The 13,890-nt window shown below is 41.2% G+C and overlaps 1 protein-coding gene across 3 annotated transcripts in view; it reads right to left on the reverse strand.

The window, feature by feature from the left end:
- Positions 1–5,807: 5,807 nt before the first annotated feature.
- Positions 5,808–13,890, reverse strand: part of YAF2 (YY1 associated factor 2) — a 53,382-nt gene continuing 45,299 nt past the window's right edge. Inside the window, exon 4 of one of the 3 annotated variants that reach the window (XM_077338575.1) lies at positions 5,808–8,981. In XM_077338575.1, coding sequence (XP_077194690.1) covers positions 8,927–8,981 — 55 coding nt within the window. In that variant the 3' untranslated portion in view covers positions 5,808–8,926. Of the gene's footprint in view, positions 8,982–9,857; positions 11,507–13,890 lie in introns of those variants that run through there. The other 2 variants (XM_077338573.1, XR_013231153.1) reach the window with 2 other exon arrangements.

A 13,890-nucleotide genomic window follows, 5' to 3' on the forward strand; every position in this document is an offset into this window, starting at 1 on the left:
GGAGGAGGAGAGCCGGCCCAGCAAGAGGAGGGCGGCCAAAATGAGGCGGGCCGGGCCGGCTAGGGAGGAGCCCGGCGCCCCCAGCGGCATGGAGGCGCCGAGGGCCGCGGTTGGCGGCGCGTCGCCGGGAAGGCTCCCGGCGGACGGCTGGGTTGCTGGAGCGGCGTGGGAGGCGCGAGACTGGCGAAAGGCCCCTCCTTGGAGGCGCAAGTTTGAGCAACCGAGCTGGAAACTCAGGGCGACTGTAAGGGGCAAAAAAGAAATAGGACTCGGACGCGCGGTGTCATCCAGTTTTTGAATGCTAGACCGCTTTCCAGATTTAAGGCAGATTTCTAAAAATAAAAAGTCGAAAGGGTCCTTATGGCTAATTTTAGTTGCCAGGTTAACGAGTCTAATCCACGTGAACTCGCGACTACACGAGTAGCAGCTGGATCCTGTTCTTGTTTACCTGTCTCACGCGGCTCGATGGCTTGATATTATACCTTTAAATATTACAGCACATTGGGGGATTCTTAAGAAGAGCCGCTAGTCGGGTTTTCTAACAAAACAAGTGGGGCTTACCTCGAAGTAAGAAATGAAATCACGAAACACCGGCTCATGTACGAGGCGATTCAATGAAATGGGGAAAGTAGTTGCGATAGGATTGGTCAGTGGTAAAAGGAAGCCTCTAGTCAAGGCTATGGTCTTTCTAGTTGCAATGTATGGCTGTGAAAGTTGGACCATAAGGAAAGCCGAGCATCAAAGAGCCTAATGTTGGGAGCGATCGAGGGCAAAAGAAGAAGGGGATGACAGAGAATGAGGTGGCTGGATGGAGTCACTGAAGCAGTAGGTGCAAACTTAAATGGACTCTGGGAAATGGTAGAAGACAGGAAGGCCTGGAGGATCATTGTCTATGGGGTCGTGATGGGTTGGACATGACTTCGCACCTAACAATAACAACAAAAAGGAAGCCAGGCCGACAAAGAACACTATCAAAATGGACACTGGCCCTTTCATCATACAACTAAAAAAAAAAAAAAAGCAGTGCAAGAGCAAAACACCAGATAGCTGAGCCATTGGATGGGCCAGAGCTGAACGTGACTGAATGGCTAACATCCATTCTGGTGAAATGATGCCGTTTTGAATGTCCTGGAAAAGCCCATCAAATGTTTTCTTTTAGTAAGAATTCTAATCAGAATTGAAACTAATATGTAAAACTAATATGTAAAATAGATTAAAGATTAACATTACAATCTCTTGTACCCTTAAGCCCCACAGAACCCAGTCTGAACACAGATTCACCGTGTTGGTCTGAAGCAGCAGAACCTTGAATTAAAACTTGGTTGGTCTTATCTTAAAGTTTTGCTTAAAGCTACAAGTGCTTCATTGATCTGTATTTTTTTGAAGATTTCACAATTTTCTGTAAACCTGAGCTGGTTTCATCTGTTTTACCTGTTCACAGCTGCAATCACCAGATTTTAGTAACCTCGTATGTGACCAGCTATTAGAATATACAAGTAGGGACTTGCAATATTGTGGGTGTGAAGGAAGAGAATCTATTACCTCCATCAAATTCACAGCAGCTGCTGCCCTCATTGCCAGATGGGGAGAGGGGGGGAGGATTGCTATGCCTTCTTACCTGGTTCCTTAGTTGCTAGTTCAGTAGTAGGGGGAGTGAACCCTGCCCGACTCCTTTGCTGCAGGCTTGGATTGGGTGGGGGCATCAAGGTCTCCTGCATATCCCTGCCTAACACCTAGTTGCCAGTTCAGCCAGGGTGGTTCAGCTGGAATGGGGACTGAGGACTCCCATCTCCCATGAGAGCCACCTTAGTGTAGTGGTTAGGAGTGCAGACTTCTAATCTGGCGAGCTGGATTCGATTCTGCACTCCCCACATGCAGCCAGCTGGGTGACCTTGGTCTGGCCACAGCACTGATAAAGCTGTTCTGATTGAGCAGTAATCTCAGAGCTCTCTCAACCTAGAACTAATCATAGATTTGGAAGGGACCTCCTGGGTCATCTAATCCAGTGGTCCCCAACTCCCGGGCCATGGCCCGGTGCCGGGCTGCGAAGGCCTTGGCGCTGGGCCGCGGCTCCTTCTTCCTGCCCCCCCCCACACAGCGAGAAGCTCGCCAGGCTGCGAGCAAATCGGCCTCCGAAGCGGCCTATCAGCTTGCGGCCCGGCAAGCTTCCTGCTTTGGGATGGGGCGGGAAGAGAAGCTTGCCGAGCCGCAAGCTAATTGGCCGCTTTGATGGCCTATTTCCTTGCGGCCTGGAGGGGCGGGGAGAGGGAGCCGCGGCCGCCGGCATGCCAGCGGTGCATACGCGCACGCGCAGACTTGCCGCATATGCGCGTTTGTGTCCGGGGCTGCCGCGCACGTGCGGGGCCTCGGGTCACCCTCTCCCCGCACCCCGGCGCAGCGGTCCGCAGCCTAACAAAGGTTGTGGACCACTGATCTAATCCAACCCCCTGCACTCTACAGAATACTTACAACCCTATCGCACATCCACTCTAACCTGCCACTGCCTCACCTCACTTGATATCTGTTGTGGGGAGAGGAATGGGAAAGCAACTGTAAGCCGTTTTGAGACTCCGGGTAGAGAAAAGCGGCATATAAGAACCAACTCTTCTTCTAACTCCCTCCTTGCTGGATCAGTTGGGAGTGGGCTGTGAACTGCTTTGCATCCTCACTTGACTTCTCACCCCTAGCCTGACTTCCTTCTTGCCACCTTGGGGCAGTACCACCCCATCCAAATCCCCGGTTGATGGCGCAGTGGTTGGGGGAGTGAAAACTCTCATGCCCCACTGCCAAACTCCCTCTGCCAGCTCACTTGTAGAGGGCAATTGCAAAGATTCTTCTCCCATCACCATTGGCAAGCTCTGCCAAGGTTTCCCTCCATTATTTATTTTTATTATAATTAAATTCCCATGCTCCTAGATCAGCTAGCCCACAGTGGCTTACAACAGCTATAGAATACAATAAAAACCTTAAAACAACAGAACATAACCTTAAAATCCCCCTTCAATCATCTCCAGCTATCCAACCCTGAACTCCCCCCCCCCCCCAAATCCTTACCAAGCCAGCAATTGCTGCCATATTTGTCCAGGAAGGTGTAAATCAAGACAAGGGGTACAAAGTGCCAAAAGGCACTGAGGAAGGACCAGATCTCCCACAGCTGGCCTCAACCAACCCCCTGGCTAAAGAGCTCTGTCTTGCAGGCCTGATGCTGGCTCAGCCCCCCCCCCCCCCCGTTGTAACCATACATATGAGTACAACCACTTACAAAAAAAACAACCCCCTGATTATTGTTATTTATATAGGCCACTTTTCTCACAAAGGCAAAGTTATTTTCTATGAAATATGCAGTCAGGCTATAACTTCTTTGTGATAATGGCATAATACAGCAATTACAGGCATAATTGTAGAAGAATCACAAAATAGCTCCATTTCTATGTATCTTTATTCCAGAAAAGGCTAAATTACAACATATCCCATTAATTTTTTGTCTTTAAAATGTGTTTTCTCATATGTCAACATTTGGTAGATAGAATACTCCCCATATAGGCAAGTTGTAAAGCAGAAAATCGATTTTCATTCTCCCGGCACTGCATTCTTCTTCCTTTTCCTTTCTGTGATGGGGTAGAAGTGCTCCTGCTGTGCATCGCCATACAAAAACAGATGGTCTACTATCTCTCAGAGACTAGGAAGGAACTAAGAAGGGAAAGTATCACCAGTGCAGATTTCTCAAATACAGCTGCCTCAGGCTGCTGCCAGTATCACATAGATTTCCCCCCCCCCCCCAAGAATATTATCCAGCAGCCAACTGTTTTCATGTATACTGAACTCTGCCTCTTTAGATACAGAGATAAAAAGGCGACTATAAAAATATTAGAAACAAGGGAAGCAGAAAGATTCCTTTAAGACACTATGATTTTGCAATCATACAAGAAACAAGTGAAAATAAGAAAACATACTTTAATGAACTGCAAACATGCAGTTAGTGTTTTGGAAGTGAAAGGGAATTAACATACTTCAGTTGCAATACTAAGTAGGGGTGAACATGAAAATTCCAATTTGGGATGTTCTCAAACTGAACCTGCAAATCAGCTTTTTGGGCCTGTCCATTCCCCCCCCCCCCCAGCAAAGCAAAACAGATTGCTAAAATGGCTTCTAGCATATGGGTGCACCTGCTCTGCTGTTAGGCTAAAATGGCTGTAAGCTATCTATTTCAGTTCCTGTTGCTTAGATGCTGGCAGCCATTTAAACATATCAGCTAACCGGGATGCTTATCTGCTGGCAGCCTGAACTGGCTGGCAACCATTTTAGTGGTCCCTTTTATTTCAACCCCACTTCTAAGCAGGAGAAAAATCAATTGCTGAAATGGCTTACAGCCATATTAGCCTAACAGCAAGGTGGCCATTCACATCTGCTGTCAGCCTGAAATGGCTGCCAGCCAGACCTCCAAACTGGACAGAAGTCTGAGAAATGTTCACGGGGGCATTTTTGCAGAAAAATTTGGTTCATACTCTAGTTTGTGCCCATCCCTACCCTAAGAACACCTTCATGCAAGTAAGTTGGGCTTCTGAATTACTTCTTCCAGGTCTATTCAGAATCCTTTTCAAGACCTTAGGGCTTACTTGCAAGAAATCATTATTAGAATTATTACTCTGATAAAGCCACATTATTTAGTAAATTGTGAACCTGGAATGTGCTATCCTATACTGACATTTCTATTTACAACTTAACAACAAAATATTGAATTAGTGTTCAAATTGTTCTAAACCTACACTGTAACGTGGTGTTAGTATTATCTTAAAATGTATTTTGTAATGTTATAACTCGATTGATTCAACAGTTGTTACCTTCTGTTTTCTAATTAGTTCAGCAGTGGAATAGGCTGCCTAAGGAGATGGTGAGTTCCCCCTCACTGGCAGTCTTCAAGCAAAGGTTGGATACACACTTTTCTTGGATGCTTTAGGGTGCTTTGGGCTGATCCTATGTTGAGCAGGGGGCTGGACTAGATGGCCTGTATGGCCCCTTCCAACTCTATGATTCTATGATTCTAATGCATAATATAGGCAGAATTTCTTATCAGCATCCTTCCCTTTTCATAGTTTTTGCATATGGAGGGCCCTAGCTGAGCCAGTATTATAGTGGGTTTTGTTTTTAAAAATTCAAACTGTCAAATAGTAGCAGCACCCCATCTCATTTAAAACAATAACACCAGTGTATCATAATAAGAAAGCTGTACTTTCATGCATTAGAAATGACCAATACTGGTGTTAGTCATATTTACTTCAAGATGGTCATATTTACTTCATGATGGAAATCCCAGAAGTCAAGACATTCTATTTTATTGTAGTTTTAAGTATTTATCAAAAAAGCAATCCAATTTATTCTTTTATTCATCATATATTTTGAATTTTACTGCTATTATTTGGGTGGAGGAGAATCTTAAGTGTAATTAAACACAATACACAAATTGTAAATGATTTATATGCAATAGACAAGAAATTATCCTTACAATTCTTTTCAAATTTAGTTATAATGATAAAATTTCTCATAGATTCTAGGAATCTTTTATGATCAAGAAAACAAATATAATGTCAAAAACTAGGTTATGTTATTGGATTTATATTGGGGGGTATCATCTGGACGTGGAATTGGGGTCACTGTGGGTGGGCAGGTAGTTGTAAATTTCCTGCATTCTGCAGTGTTGGAATAGATCACCCTGGAGGTCCCTTCCAGCTCTATGATTCTATGATTCAATAGCTATTATTTGTATAAAGCATGTAGATTTTGACGTGAATTTCGCACACACTTCAGTATTGACTTACTTTTACTACTATTTATTTTACTTTTACTATGAATGTTATCCAAAATGATTAAAGTAAACAAATCCGCCAATAATTACTAAACCCCTTTCTGGATAGCTCCCCATGATTACTTTTGTTTTCAGAGAAAGTTTTTGCATAGTATTGAACAAAAGGATTGGAAAAAAAAACTTGAATAGATCTCTGAACACTTGGCTATTAATAATATAATTAGTAATATTACGTATATTCATATTTTAAAATATGGATGCTTGGTACTGTTTGGTGGCAAATGAAATTTATTGGCTGTACAAGACATGCTGTTTCTTGCAGAATAAAAAGGCATTGTTACTTAAATTACCTTTTATTTTCTCTTATGCTGATGATTTCAGGTTTCATAAATAAGTAATTACCAAGACAAGCAGAATGCTTATGCAAGTGGAGGTTTGCTGATTCCAACTTCCAGTATGTCAGTTTTTAAGCCTGTACATAGCAAAAAAGATCATAAGCAGTCCTATGTAGACTACTCACATTGTAGTGATAGAAGCTACAATCCATGTATTCAGATACTCTCACAGTACTAGCTAGTATAACTTGAATTCAGTATGTAATTTAATATAGGTCATGTTCTCCAACTCTTTGATGGAGGATGTATTAAATGTCATATATTTGACTATGATTTTGTTTGATGGCTGCCCTAGTTCTCCAAAAAGTAGCTTGCACAGAGTAATATAATGAAAAGTTTTCCTGACTATTTTGTTATCACCATACACGTTCTATAAACAAGTAAAAACATGCTGAAGCAGGTAAGTAACACAGTATGAAGTGTTAAGGAATTTATCTGATGATGGCATTATTAAACCAACATATTTAATACAATACCAATATATTTAATACAATGAAGCCAAAATTATGGGGTGAAGTTTCACCCCACTAACTGGTTTTGTGAAAATGTTCAGCCCTATAATTGCTTCAAAAAGGAGGGAAAGCATGGAGCAGTATTTTTAGGATCTGCATCATGTTGATTCACCTCCCCTCTGCTTCCTGTTCAGTACCTGCAAAGCTTTGGTATAACCAAAGGAGTGTGCCAAAGGGCAAGAAACAAAGGACTCTTGGTCCATTTGCCCTTAGCCTGTGGCCTGCAGCCCAAGCTTTTGGAAGAACCACCTTATGAATCCAGGGCAGCCCAAGATGTAGTCTGTTGTCATGCTGGTCTTTTATTGGTCTCCATGTGGCCTGGGGGGCGGGGGGGTGTTGCAATCTATTTTGGAATCTTTCGGGGAAAGCCAGCTTGGTGTAGTGGTTAGGAGTGCGGATGTCTAATCTGGTAAACTGGGTTTGATTTTGCACTCCCCCACATGCAACCAGCTGGGTGACCTTAGGCTCGCCACAGCACAGATAAAGCTGTTCTGAGCAGGAATATCAGGGCTCTCTCAGCCTCACCTACCTCACAGGGTGTCTGTTGTGGGGAGAGGAATGGGAAGGCGACTGTAAGCTGCTTTGAGACTTCTTCTGGTAGAGAAAAGCGGCATGTAAGAACCAACTCTTCAAAAGTGATATAAAATAATTTAATAATTTAAAAATGCTTATGCCAGAATATAGTGGTTTAAAGTGGCAAACTCTAGTCTGGAGAACCAGGTTTGATTCTCCATTCCTCCACATGCATCCAGCTGGGTGAGCTTGGGCTAGTCACAGTTCTCTTAGAGCTATGTTTTTAGAGTAGTTCTGTTAGGGCTCTCAGCCCCACCTATCTCACAGGGTGTCTGTTGTGGGGAAAGGGAAAGGCTTTGTAAGTGGCTTTGGGACTCCTTCAGGTAGTGAAAAGTGGAGAATAAAAAGCCAACTCTTCTATCTTGCAAAGGCCATGTCTTTGACATGCTATGGACATTTGAGAGTATTCCCCCTATCTGTATTTTTCCAGGGAGGTGCTACTCTTTTTGCCTCTGTGCTCATGTCAACACAATACACTAAACAGTTATTAACAGTTACAAAATGGTATTTCTCATTCTGCAATAACTAGCCAGCTTGTCTTATAAAGCAAACAGCTTTAATTTGGCACTAAATATATACATATTTAAAATGTGTGCTTAAAATGGATTTATCATTCTGGAAATATAGACATTATCAGCTAAATGTCCAAAGTCCATATATCTACTCAATTTGCAACACTGTATCTTCCTCTTAAAGGCTGCAATGTTTTTCTCATATACAGTAGTGTACACTGGAAGGTTCCCAGTTACTGTACTAGTTCCAAGAACTAATCCAAATAGAAAAGCAGTAATAATCTGAACATGAACTGAATTGTCAAAGGCATTCACTGATGAAGTCAACTTGCTGTTGTCGGTTTTCTGAGCTGCGTGGCCATGGTCTGGTATTAGACTAGAATTACTAGAACACAACCACAAAGTCTGGAAAACCCACAACAGCCAGTAAACATGTATTGTTTTAAGAGTTGCTAGTGAATTTGCTGGGTAGTAAAAAGCATAACAGTTCACTCTTGTTAGCAGTTCATTTGAAAGACCTTTTTGCATTTGATTTTTAGACAGCAATGCCAAAAAATAAGGTATGCAAGTTTTAGGTATCACATCAGACTTTCAGTTTATGCAACTAACTGTATTTCACAACTAACATCTTACAAATTACACAGTACCATTGTGCCCGTAGAAGTACTGCAGTTAAAAACAGGGGTGGGGTGGGGGTTGGAAATACATTGCTACAAGAAACCAGCAAACATCACAGTTATCAGGGGACACAAAATTCCATTATTTAGCTGAAAAGCTGTATTTAATATTTCGGGTCTAGAGATTCACTGCCAAAATATCAGTCTTGTTTTTTCCTTGTTAATTCACAAATATTTTTGGTCAGGAAAAAAAGTGAATTGCTGGAAAACAAAGCGTGTACCGTCCAATAATACACATGTAAAGTTATTACCATATTGAACTAACATTTCAATTCTTTTCGTCAAAAGTAAGTCCAGCTGAGTTCAGTCAGACTTCTTTTCAAGCATCAATGCTTAGGATTTCAGCTAAAAGTAGGAATAAAGACATTTCCTCATCACTTTGCTCTCAGAATGCTTCCTGTTGTCAGCAAGAAACAAGAGGTTCCTTATCAGCTGGAATTTTCATGAGTGTAGTCTACCGATGACAATATTTGGAAGTTTCAGATTTGTATGGTAGCTGTTGACAAGCACTGGGAATAACAAGAAAATGAAGATGTAAAACATGTTATTCTCTTAACAAATTATTTCTGAAAGTTAGTGTATTATACATTTGGAATAGAGTCTTTATAAGACAGTGGCCTGAATCCATCCATGCAGTTAATAAAGAGAAAGTAGCAACTGTCATTACTTCCTTACGCCTGCCGGAGCCCACTGAGCTGCTCACACTTTTTTCACTGAGAAAACTTGGACATTGAAGAGAAGCACAGTTGGCAAAAATTAAATTTGCAAAACTGCATCTACTATCCTAGGAGAACATTATTTCCATTACATCTTTGGAGTGTGGTTGAAAGCAGGTCTCTGGTTTGGTTCAGGTAATCCTCCAAAGTATATTTACTGTTTCGCATTTCAATTTCCATTGGTAGAGTTAATCATGGCTCGACACTATATTCTAACAGTTAGCACTGTTCCTCTCAAATCATGCCTTGAAGTAAGTTTCCAATTCTGATGCGGACGGAAAGTGCCAATTAGAGTATTAAGAAAGCTACGGATAGCATACAAACAATTGAAATGGTGAAGCAAGAGAAGAGGGGAGAACAAAGCCACAACTCACTTATGGTTCCTGAAATGATCCTGTGCGTTCTGGCCAATAGGCCTTCTTCATTTGATTAGCAAACAATACAGTCCTAAGTATGTACATGCATAAGTCCCACTGAAGTCTATGAAACTCATTTGTCAGTAAATGGGTTTAGGATTCAACCCTAGTTGCTTGTGAAAACATGCCTAGAGTTACAAGCCATCTCCCATTCCACTGTGTTCCTAAAAATACTGTACTAGCATAAGAAACTATTAATGGTTTTGTACATCAAAATACTTAACTGATGATAAACAAAAAATTGCAAAACCTATACTCATAAAAAATACTTTATTGGGAATTTTACATAATACCGAATTGGACTGTAAATCTTTTTTGTTCTGTATCTATATATTGCTAAATGCATAAATGTTCACAACTATGTCAAAAACAAAACTGCATTTTTCCTATGGTTTGCTCTATAATAATATTTAATAAAGGATCATTTAAAAAAAGCAAAAAGTTGATATAGGAACAAATGTTATATATATATATATATTTATATATACACACACACGCAGGCACACACACATACACACACACACACGCTATATGTTTATTTTCTCACTCTGGTGCAACATTAATATCACATATGCTTTCAAGGCTTTTAACTTCCAAATGCAGCTCTCTGAACCATCCAAGAGTTGGTGCCATTTTATAATTTTTTCCGATGGAATACAAAGAACTATGGCTAGAGGAGAAAAACCTCAAGCCTGCATAAATGCTCTCTTGCAAATGTAAGATGCCCTATGTATCCTAGCCTCTGTGCTGAACTGATGTATCACTGTAACACTGAGCAAGTCTAGGGAGAAGGAAAGACGAGTAAGCCAAAATCAGAACAGTATCACGTCTGGATTTAAGGTATCAACAGTAGTTAGATATTAAAATCTAGATTAAAAAACCTAGTCATCTCAGAACAAGTCCATGTTCTATAACATAAAATACCAGTGTATAAGGACAAGGTAGTACTAGAATTATAAAGCTAAACAATAAATGCTTGTAACAGATTTACTTCTTTTTTGTTGTTGCTTGTAAACATTACAATAAATGTTCTAAATGTGTGAGGAAAATACTGGAAAAGCCAGCAACATAATTCAGTAACAGTAATCTAGTAAAATGTGTCAGACATTGGCAAAAATTCATACAAATGTTTTATTTAATAACATTTTTCCTATTCAACCACACCAAGTACCAGCAGGTGTTTTAAGATAATCGTTATGAAAATTCTTTTGCAGCAATAATTGATTAAGTTGATCTTGCATACATATAACTATGTTTCACAATTCTCAAATAATACATATTTAGGCAGCTTGAACTATGTTATAAAAATTTTAATTCAGTACATGCCAATAGTATAGAATCCAAGAGCTGTGTTAGAAGTCACTAAACTAAAAGTGGAAATGGATTTACCAGTAACACTGCATAAAGAACATTCAAACCACATTTTCATGGCCTCTTCATATATGAAGATTTAAAAGTTCCATCTGAAAATGTTTTGTAGATTGAAATTAAATTAACTGTCTTGGTTGCACTTTGCTTTTTTAAAAATACATAAATCATATTTGAATAAACATACAAATTGTGCATGGTAGATAACAAGTCATGAAAATGTGGTAATTGTTGGCCAACATGTATATTTGCAAGTTCTGGAGAGGAAAGACTAAAGAAACTGGAGACAATAAACTTTAATGAGATTCTCCATTCAGTGATGAGGCTTCTCCTCTAGGTGACGATGACCTGGACATTCCTCTCTCTGTATTGTCAGAACTAGAACCGCTCTGACTGTGCTGATCTGCAGAAGCTGCGCTGGAAGCAGGTGGTGATTTAGTTTTTTCTTTAAAGTCTGTAATAATCACTGTCAGATCACCCACTGTAACTTCCAGGTGCTGGGCACTACTTCGATCCACATTTTTCAACCTGGGCCTAAAATAATATGAACAATTAGATTATTATTATTACAGAAGGCCTCTCCATCTAACATTTTAAACTTTCTTTGAATTCACATGTGTGTAAGAGGTTTCTGTTTTCTCAGTCAGAATTATTGGTCTGTCTAGTACAGTGTTATTTAGTGCAGTGGTCCCCAACCTCCGGTCCAGGGACTGGGACCAGTCCGTGGATCAGTCGTTACCGGGCTTCAGCCCCTCCTCGTCCTCCTCCCCGGCTGCTGCCTCGGGGGCTGCCCTGCCACTGGCTCACCTTTGGTGCTCTCCAGCGGTCACCATGGCTGGGGCTCCCCCTCGGCGTGGCACTGCGCAGCTACTGCTGGCAGCAGCCCCCGGTGGGCAGTGGGAAGTCAGGGGTGCTGGTGGGAAAGCAAGTGGAGCAGGGGCCCAGGCGATGATGTCCCTCGGCAAAAGACCATCTCCTCCCCGGGCCTCAGTAAAATTGTCAAGCGTTGACTGGTCCCCGATGATAAAAAGGTTGGGGACCACAGATTTAGCGTGTGGCAACAGCTTTTCAAGCTATCACACAAAAACTTCAGCTATTTAAGACCTGAGTACCCAGCTTGCTGGGGGGTAAACGGTCATGACTGGGGAAGGCACTGGCAAACCACCCCGTATTGAGTCTGCCATGAAAACGCTAGAGGGCGTCACCCCAAGGGTCAGACATGACTCGGTGCTTGCACAGGGGATACCTTTACCTTTACCTTTATTTAAGACCATGAAATTGAAAATCCTAAGAAAAAATGTGAGGTTTTATAATTGCAAAGTAGGCTTCTGCCACTGAGCTTTGGTTACTATTCAGAGTCAGCTGAAACATTGTGCATAATGTTGTGAATATAAAAATACAGCACAAATAACACTGCAGATAGCATTCAAATGCTTAATACGAAGTCATTCAAAATTTCTTTCATAACCCATAAGCAATACAAAAACCATAGTTAAGAAGAAGACTGATATAAATGGAGTAGATGGGGATTGTAAGGATAAATATCTGGGGAGCTTGAAGGAAGGGGATCATCAAGTGGGAGAGCACAGGAAGGGAAAGAGAATTATTTGATGCAATTTTATTTAATCGTTTCAAAAACTGTTAAAAATGACTGCTCAATAAGTAATAGCAGCCAAAGATCATTTTCACCGGGGAAGTCTCCAAAAATGGGATATTTTAAACAGATATTGCTATATTTTTCTTGTTTTGTGAACCGCTGCGAGCCAGTTTCTGTGAGTGGTAGTATAAACTGCAATACTAAATAAATAAATAAATAAATACAGCTGCTATGCATTACAATCTAGCCACATAGATCAGCACTATGGTACAGACCATCTTCAAACTAGCACTTCATAACTGCTATGGCAATGTTCCATGTGATGGTTCTGATCTAGGTTGCTATTTATACATGGAATGGAAATCTCATCTTCCCATGGAAATCATTTGCAAAAATTGATCTTACACAGGATTAGATGCTGGAACCCATAAATCATTTATTTATTAATTATTCCTAAATTTATATACTGCCCTCCGCTGTGACTCATCTGCATTTTTCTTTGTAGCACAGGCACTGGACAAATAAGCACTAATTTCGCTATATATAGCCTAACAATAACAGCTGTCTAGGGTTGGCAGGAAGCATATTTACATTATTATTGTAAAAAAAAAAGTTAAATTACAAACAGAAAAATTAATATTAAAAATCCCTGCAATTATTATTATTCATTCTGTTATTTTTATAACACTTTCTAGACAAAGCTCTAGAATCAATTAGCATGATACAAGATAAAAATTAAATACAAATTAATTTAAATTAGAACCATAACCTATTGCCATTGCACTAAGGTAAAAGGCACACAATAATCTAAGAGGCTTGTCGACATTCTGAAAAATGCTTTTGCAAGATTGCTAATCAACCAAGAGGGATAGTTTATAACATGTCCTGGATTCAAGCACGCATAAATGGGGAAAACAACGAGGCCTACCTGCTATATTTTAAAAGATTATATGTGAGAAGGTGATTTGTAAATATTCTGGCTCCCCATCATTTTGGGTTTTAAAGGTGGTATCACCATTCTCTACTGCAGTGGTCCGCAACCTTTTACAGGCTGCGGACCGGCGGCAGCAGGAAGGGGCAATTGCCTGGCTGTGCATGTGCGGCCGTGCATGTGCGGCACTTCCGCGCATGTGCGAAAGTGCTGCACATGCGCAAAAGTGCTGCACATGCGCGAACGTGCTGTGCATGCGCATTTTCGGCGGCCCTGCTTCCCTCTCCCCCCCTCCCACAGTAAGAAGCTTGCCGGGCTGCAAGCTTGCGGCCTGGGAAGTTTCTTTCTGCAGGGGAGCGGGGAGAGGGAGCCGCAGCCCGGTGCCAGGGC

The sequence above is a fragment of the Paroedura picta genome, chromosome 5, assembly GCF_049243985.1.
Source record: "Paroedura picta isolate Pp20150507F chromosome 5, Ppicta_v3.0, whole genome shotgun sequence".
Taxonomy (NCBI): domain Eukaryota; kingdom Metazoa; phylum Chordata; class Lepidosauria; order Squamata; family Gekkonidae; genus Paroedura; species Paroedura picta.